General features: G+C 38.1%; 1 protein-coding gene across 1 annotated transcript; it reads right to left on the minus strand.

Moving 5' to 3' along the window:
- Nucleotides 1–226: 226 nt before the first annotated feature.
- On the minus strand, nt 227–3122 carry LOC131298976 (protein BOLA2). Its single transcript, XM_058324496.1, has 3 exons — nt 2933–3122; nt 803–825; nt 227–557 (listed from the first exon to the last, which is right to left on the minus strand). Exons 1-3 carry the CDS (start codon nt 2993–2995, stop codon nt 362–364), a joined length of 282 nt encoding a protein of 93 aa, XP_058180479.1. The 5' UTR covers nt 2996–3122; the 3' UTR covers nt 227–361.
- Nucleotides 3123–8935: the final 5813 nt, after the last annotated feature.

An 8935-nucleotide genomic window follows, 5' to 3' on the forward strand; every position in this document is an offset into this window, starting at 1 on the left:
CTTGGAACTCTTTTGATGTGATTACTTCATTGTCCCCACTAAATATTTACTTGCATGACATTCCTACCAATTGAACAGAGCGCAAAACAACACAAAAACAAAAAAGTGCCATGGAGTAGAAATCCAATCTTGATTCGGTTAGCTTACTTCGGCCACTGAAGATAATGGTAGCTCAAAACCCCTACCATCTCACCTTGAAGGAGAAATCCAATTCCTGAGTCCCATATGGCTGGAAGACACAAAACCATACATTGATTTATGTCCACAATATTTCCCCACACAAACATTGGTTCTGATTCAACTGCATAAACATATTGTATCTAAAAATCTCAGATGAGTTAACTTCAAAAACGCATGACGTTTAAGCAGCGGATTGAGATTTTTCAGACTCTTGTTGCTGTTTCCACTGCTCAGGGGTAACAGCCTTGGTGATAGAAAGTGCATGTATTTCTTTCATCTCCTCTGTCAATGCAGTATTCACCATTCGATGCCTCTCCAGCAACCTCTTCCCTGCAAATTGCTCTGATACAATCTCCACTGCAAAGCTTGCACCACACCTGATAACAGCATGAAGCTCGGTTCAAGTGAAAGAAAATGAGAAGAGTGATCTCTACAAACTAAGTGCAGCTATTCACGAGGCTGTGCTTGGATCATGGATTCGTGAAGCTATTTATGGAGTGAAAGGAAATGAAAAGGTCAAGGAAATATGGGGTGAAATGACATGGTGAAGAACAGATACAAAGATAAATAAGTTAAATCCTATGATTTTCCATTATCCAAACACGGCATAAGATAAACTTACCCTCCAGATGTATCGATTACTTCCTGAAAAGCAAAAAAAAAAATGTTGATCATTGAAGAAAAAGTTTCTAGCACAATAATATACAAATGAAGAACAAAGGCTGAAAAAATATAGACAAAAAAGAAAAGGAATTAATACTACAATTTCCGGGGAATAATCCAAGAGGGGCAGAACTGTAATTTTGGGGTTACGTAAAAAGGAGGACGGTTCTGCCCCTGCTTGGATTATTTCGATGTGAAGAAAACAGCACCATTTAAAGGCTATACGTGTAACAAAGGCTGGAAATTCGTTGCATCTTGCACGTAATCCAATTATCATGTCACATTATCACCGCAGGGTTGGTCTTCACAAATGCCATTTTTGACATGCCAGTATGCCACCCAACCTTAGGAGTTGGGACTTTTGTTTCCTTCCGTAAAATAAACAGTAGTATAGCAAACAGACTTCACAGTTGAGTCCACGATTAACAATGGTATTGTCATTGGCAGTAAATGAACGCTCTATGTTTAGAGAGTGATGACCTTAATTTGCAATGAGGATAGGAACACAATGTTTACAACTCTATAGGAAGAATTTCTTTAACAAGTTTCAGGATGGACGCACTTCCCCAGAAAGTAGGTGTATTTGCCTTCCTAGGAATGATACGATCAAGGTAAACGTTTTAACAGTTGTCAAGTAAGCAGCAGATTGGATCAGCCAATCAGGGGTCATCTTTCCTAAATTTTGCATAAAATGCACCCTAATCATCCGAGTAACAGTTTCCAGCACAAATCAACTCTGCCAAACTAATAAGAGTAACAAACAGTGGAAGAGACATAGGACCATAACTCATAAGTGGGAGACAAAAAAGAAAATTGCTAGTCTTGCAACGAGGCATGAGGCTGACGAAACAATCCTTTTCGTAGATATTGAACAATTAATCACTTACATGTCTAAACAAAATAACCAATCAAGAAGATTCTGTTATGGACCAGCAAATTCATAGTCTGCAAATTCCCATTCAACGAAGGAGAGGGAGAAAATTTACAACAAAAGTGACATGTAACCTAACATTTAAAAGTCTAGTTAAATTTGTTAGTAAAGGTTGATGCTTCTTAGAATTCAATTGGGGTCCATACATTGGAGCTACAGATTGCAGACACAGAGAATTACAATTGGCATCATTAGCTCAAAGCTGATTTCACTTCGAAAACCTTTTACTACTTTTCATCATTGCCAGACTACAAGAAAACCACTACAGCCTTGGCAAAGCAGACGACAACTCAGATAGATGAATTGAGACTAGATCCAAGGAGCAACCCTGAGATCCACCAACTCATAATAGCTCATCTCTCTTTCAATCAGGTTCTCACGGTAACGTTCCAACATAAAGAATCAGAGATTAGAGGCACTAGCTACTACCCATCAACTTGGAAGATTAGAAAGCAAGTTTTTTTTTTTTTTTTTGCTCAGCAGATTTGAAAGCAAGTTAAGAAAGTGTTTGAACTAAATTTCTCAAATTTTCCCAAAACATCAAAGTTGGCACCAAAATTTCCCCTCAAGAAAATCAGTCTGGGAAGTTCCTTCAATCTATACCACGTATGGGAAATTTTGTAGCAAACCATTGTCACCTATTACTGAACTTATTCATGAGTATCAAAATCTAGTCACAGGTTTTACCCAATGCCGGGTTTTCATATTCAAACTTCTGATGATCAACAATCGAACATACTAAAAACCACAATACTTTGGTTACCAAAAAAAAAAAACCCACAATAACTTGGAAAAAAACGAAACACAAGGAGAAGGGAAGCTGCGAGAAGACACATGTATGATGTACCTATGTGAAGAAGCAACAGAAAAAAGGTACATATATTACCTCGGTAATTTTCTTGGAAATCTTGATATAAACTAAATCAAATTTTACTTTTTTATTCTCGTTTTCATCAGTAATCATCTACATATATGTGCGACTAGAAGAAAATCCTCTAACTTAAAAATTTGTTTGCTTGAGGAAACGTAAAACCTCAATATTACCAACGTGGGTAATTGAATTCTCAAACGACGTTTTGATTCCTAGTAAACAACAGATGAAATCGGAGCGGAGCCATATTAACAACTAGATTTAATTGAAGGAAATAAGACGCTTACAAGATGAGCAGGGTTCAGCTTTGAAGTCAATGAAGATTCAACCACCTCCTTCGTCACCCCCATCTCTCTCTCTCTCTCTCTCTCTGAACTCTTTACACTAGCCGCAGCGATGCGAACGTGTATATATGGTTCCTGTATATATCGGCGATGCGTGAAATAAAAGCGTGAAAGGAGATTTTCTATTTGGGTGGACCGTCGACACGGCCCACTCATCCAGAATCTTACTATTTGTGTATAAGAATTACAGTATTATTTTACAAATTATATATATATATATATATATATATATATATTATATAAAACAGAAGGGTGTGGAGACAAGTTGTTGGAATGGCTATGATTGATTTGATCCAAGGGCTAAGAAGCATTCTCCTCGTCTCATTAAAGAGCCCATTTCATTAAAGAACCCACATTTTAAAGCTAATAACACGACTGCCATACATGCCTGGCCACCACATTCCAAAACGTATTCACCGTACTTCGTCTTTTGAAACTCCCATGCCAGAATTCCTCTCTCTCTCTCTCTCTCTCTCAAGGCACCACCTCCATCACCATCGTCCTCTCTCCCTCCTTTGTAAGTTCAATGTTTTATTCGTTTAGTACCCTTTTCTGTTTTGAAGTTTGCAATTATTGCTGGATTTTCGGTTTCTTATTAATCACCCATGGCATACGTTTGCTTTCAAGATGTTTGTTAAAATGTATGGTAGAAATAGAATGAACTCCATTCAGACATCTTAAAAAAAGCCAAGGAAACAAAAGCAAAAAAAAATTATGGGCTCTCCAAATTCCAAACATCATTCAAAACTCCCCAGCTTATAGGCTCTTTTTTCCCATCCCAACAAAATGAAATGAAATAAGCAGCAAATTGTAGACGAAAAGAAGAACTCAAAGGAAAAAAGACCTACCAGTATTATTTTTTTGATCAGTACTTACTGGCAATTCTGGTGCAAGAGAAGTATTCTTCAGCTAATTAAGCAGAATAGGCCCCGAGGAAAAACAGAAAACAGTTTTGGAAAGAAATCGCGGGAAGTGTAAGGACCCAGAAGCTCGAATTCACTTGATCCAATAATCTTTTTCCTTTTGTTCCCTTAAATTGTGGTCAAGAAGCCTATTTTTGCATATACAAGTTGACAGGTCAGCTGTTTCGAGTAATAATCTTCACACATTTTTTATACATTATAACTTTTGGTTGATGCTGTGGAACTGTACATTGTTGGATGGGGACCAATTTTGCTTTAATGATTACCAATAATCCTTCTTCCTTGATGGTTTTAGCGCTCTTACATTCTTGGCCTGAGTTGACAATAAAGATTGACAAATTCTATTTATTTCGGTGGGTTGCTTATGTGGTGGTTCGGTGATTTTTTTTCTTATAATTTTTTGGTCTTTTGTTTGGAGATCTTAGCTCAATGATTCCCTTTTTGAGGTGATTTCTTTTGGAGGCCGACACTTGAACTGTCATATTTATTTAGCTTCTCATTTTGATGTACCTCAGACTCTTATGAAATTTTCTTATCTCTAGGACACCTAATGGTGTTTACATGATTCAGTACCAAAATGCTTGGTTGCTATGGCTTATGGACAATACCCTGGTAGCTTGGATCAATACTGATTTTGGTTGCTGCACTAATTTCTAGGTGGTGCTCGGCATTTTCATGCTTCAAGCAGACATGGGCTAATTTTGGATCAATACTTCAAGTTGGTTTGTGCTCTCCTATCTCTTAGTTGGGTTCATGCACATTCTGTGTAGGGTTGTGATCTGAAAACTCTTTTCCTTTTTTGCTTTGTACTGTTCCTTTTTTATTTTATCAAATTTGTGCTGAGTTGCAAATGATTGTCGCGGGGTAATCCTTTTTTTTTATATCAATAAAAAAAATCTTCGCCATTCAAGAAAAATGGATTAATTTCCAGCAATTTGGAACTACCCAAAAAATTTTAGCTACCTACAAATTGAAATAATGTTTTGAGCCACTATCAAAATTCAAAGGGCAATTTCAATTTCAACCGAGCTGCGTAGTGCCGTAGGCACGGGCAAACACTAGTATATATATATATATATATATATATATATATATATATATATATATATATTTATATTTCGGGACGGTTCAAGGGACACCCAAAAAAACACCCCAAATCTCAAACTCATAGTTTCCGATCAAATTTTTATGATTCGAACCGTTCAATGTGTGCAGAACGTGATTTTAAGGGTGCCCGCGAGTAATTAACAAAAAAAATGATCGAAAAAGGCTTGATTTGAACAGTTTTATTTGAACCGTTCAATAAAAAACTGTTTGAAACTGTTCGGACCAAGTTCTTCTTGGTCATTTTTTTTGCTGATTTTTCGTGGGTACCCTTAAAATCACGTTCTGATCACATTGAGCGGCTCGGATCATCAAAATTTGATCGGAAACTATGAGGTGTTTTTTTAGGTATTTTTTTCGGTGTCTCCGGAACTGCCCCGTTTATATTTATATTCACACTTTTTGTTTTTTTGTTTTTTAGGGTTTAAAATGTGTGTATTTTTTTTAAAGATAAAACAAAGAGTGTGGATATAAAATAAAAAAAAAGAGTATGAAAATCAATACACTTTGTGTTCTTATAAATTTGTGTTTTTTTCTTTCCCGAAAGCAATGCTACGTATAAATTTTCGTACATATTAGATACACGTGTTCAGAATCATCTGATATAAAATACACTCCTGTTTCTTCCGAAAAAGTAAAAATTGGCCTAGGAACAGCGAGTAGTGCAGTTCTAGGCTTGATGCGGGCGTGCCAGGGCAGGATTGCTGCCCAAATTCGTATCAAGGCCTGGAAGCCTTAATCTGACTTCTAACTGGACGAAAGTGCACGGCCTAAGGGTGGAGACCGTGAGGAGGTTCGTGGTTTGCCTTTGCGGGCTAAGGACTTAAAATTTTCTAATCGTGTGAAAAATGGAAAGAAATGTAGAGTAAGGCCTAAAACAGAAATAAATGGACTTTATTAACGGTTTAACAAAGTCTGATTACAAGGAAATGAAATAAAATCTAGGCTTGGCTAGATTGAGTACAAACAATTCTAGAAAGTAAAGGTAATTGAACGATAAGCCGTGGGCTTGTTTGGTCGGGGACCGAAAAATAAAAATAGTTAAAAGATAATTGAAATGTAATTTGGATAAGCCATGGGCTTTGATGGTCGTGGACCTAAAAATAAAAGATAAAGGAAAAATAAATATGCATAAGCCGTGGGCTTGATGGTCGGGGACCGAAAGATAGAAGATAATTAAAACATAAATTTGCATAAGCCGGGGGCTTGATGGTCGGGGACCTTTGCCAAGGCCTTCAACTCTGGTATTTATAGGCAGATGTTCCAGGTCTTGAGCTGCTAGAGCTACTTCCACAGGCCTTCATGCCTGGCTGCCAAGTGTCCTCTTTGTAAAGGCTTAGGCTTGAGCAGCTTCAAAATGCTCCAATGAGGGGCTGCTCTCTGAACAAAACGTGTCTTTTACTCCAAGAAAAGGGCAAAGGCCTAAAAAATCCTTCTTCTTTGTATAAAACTTTGAAAAAGGGCAAAGAAAATTTCAGTTCCTGCAATATCCAGGCCATTCCGGGCCCCCCCACAGCTGCAGACCAATACTTCACCAAGCCTTTCTTATCATTTTATTGGACCTTGCATAATTTGTGGGCCCTCTAAATCCTCTGAGGTTGATCTCTCACTGAAGAAGGATCCAGAAACTAAGGATCAACCAGACCTGGATGAGCTGCTTGTGAGCAGCTTGCTTAGGTTTGCATGAATCATTCATCAGCAACTCCAAGGGCTGCATGTGCGCCACCTGTCTTTGGCCTTGCTTTATGCTGAAGGATGGGGTCCACTCAGACCTTGAGCTACTTGTAAGCAGCTTACCCAGGTCTGCCCAGCAAGAACATTCTAGGCTTTTGAGCTGCTTGGGATGTCTCCATGCATGGCTGTCACGTGTCCTTGGTCTAGTTGAGCTGCTTGCATGCATGGATGCTTGTAAAAAATGGAGATTTGGGCCCACCAAGGCCAAAAAATGCAGGCTTGGTTGAGCTGCTTGAGCAGCTTGCTAGGGAGAAGCTTCTAGGCCTTTGAGCTGCTTGTGAGCAGCTTGCTTACCAAGCATGACTAAGCAGCTTATAGCCTTCTTGACTTGGTCAGTTTTAGGCCTAAATAAATCCAAAAAACTGGGCCTAGACCTGAAAAACGAATCTTGGCCTTATTGGGCTAGATAGGCTTGAAAAACTAATCCAGGCTTTGATTAGTTGGGCCGAGGCTTGAAAATGGGCCTAGATCTAAAAATCAATTTGGGCCTTGACTAATTAGGCCATGCTCCAAATATTAATGTGGCCTAATCAATTTTCAAACTCTCTCTTGCCTTTCCAAACTTAATTTGGCCTAATTGCTGCCACTTTAAATTCTTTCAAAGGCCCAATTCTACAGGTGACCGATTTATAAGGCTTCTCAAAGCCTGAAACTATCATTCAAGGCCTTCTTTTAACCAATAAATTGATTTTCTGAATTTTGGCCAAAAATGGGTGTAAACAACTCCCCATTATATTGGTGAGCTTATCTATATGGAACGGATATGAATTTGTGTAAAAGAAAAAAATGGTCTGCGCTTCAGTGGTTGTTTGTATCAATGAAAATCAAAATGGTTTTTTTTTTTAATTTCATTTTTTGAACAAAACCAAAATTGGAGTTTGGGAATTGGGAAGGATAAAAGTGGGGGTGTGTTTACAGCATATTTCACCGCCTGTCAATAATCAACCGAAAGGTGGCAATTATGAGAATGCTTTCTATTTTATTATTATTATGTATTCATATTAATATTAGAACTAGTATTAGTATTTCTTTTATTATTGTTATTTACATGCAGGACGCTTGGCTTGCTCCTACACATGTGGAAGTTAAAAAGACACTTGTCATGCTCCTACACATTTAAAGGGAAGTGGGAAGTTATTTTGACAAGTGGAAGCAAAGGATTGAATGAAGACTAGTGGAGAAGTTAGGAGATTATTTCCTACGTTTGCTGTTTTCTATAAATAGTCTTTTAAGACTTCATTGTAATCTCTCTCCAACAAATCAAAGTCTATCTTTATTTGTCTTAATTTTTTGCACTACTAACCCATTCGGGTTATAATTAGGAGTAGGAGTAGAATTTCATATTCTAAGCTTAACTTAGGATCTTCGATGTGTCGCTCACGGCGATGGATCAATCGTTGAAGATTAATGGAAGTCTCTTCCATTTGTCTTCAATTTCGTTCTTAATCTCACATTTGACTCGACTGCCATTTCTCTTCCGGAGAAGTCCTGAAATACGGCGTGGAACCACGGATCCGTCTTGTGGAAGACATAGCCGCATTCGCGTCAATTTCGATCAAGGGAAAAATTGGTAAACAGGTGACAATATCAGAGGTGCTATGGACACAAATAACTTGGGCATAGATCGTGCATTCTGATAGCGATGTGTGATCCCATCAAACCATTGGGTACCGCTGTTCTCTTCATAGCTGGTGCGAACGTTTCGGATCCATAGTTAATGTGAAAAGTGTTACATAAATCGGTTCCCGAATCTGATCACCCTAGGGCCTGTTTGGTTTGTATTAATTATTACCTTATTTGTCTTATTTTCTTTCTCAATCTAGATACAATGGAAAACACCAAAATAATCAGTGGGATTTCAACATTCACTTAACGGCCCAAAATGCAGATATCTAGGTCAGCTTGTACGCACCTCGACTAATTCCGAAGCCAAGTTAACAACCAGACAAACCTCCAGTGGCCTCAATGTTTAAAATGTTTGGTCTCCCTAAGAATGAAACACGCGAGCTCATGGAGTGACACTTATTGCTTAATGGCCCAAAATGTTGGGGTTTACAAATCCAGAGACCTACAACATATGTAACATATAATGTCCAGCAAAGGACCACCTGCACAAAATCTGATCTGCCTTAACCATATACCTACTGTCCTTTCTTCCTCCTTCAACACCGATAATGCTCATTGG

Source organism: Rhododendron vialii, chromosome 8a (genome assembly GCF_030253575.1).
Source record: "Rhododendron vialii isolate Sample 1 chromosome 8a, ASM3025357v1".
In the NCBI taxonomy this organism is placed as follows: domain Eukaryota; kingdom Viridiplantae; phylum Streptophyta; class Magnoliopsida; order Ericales; family Ericaceae; genus Rhododendron; species Rhododendron vialii.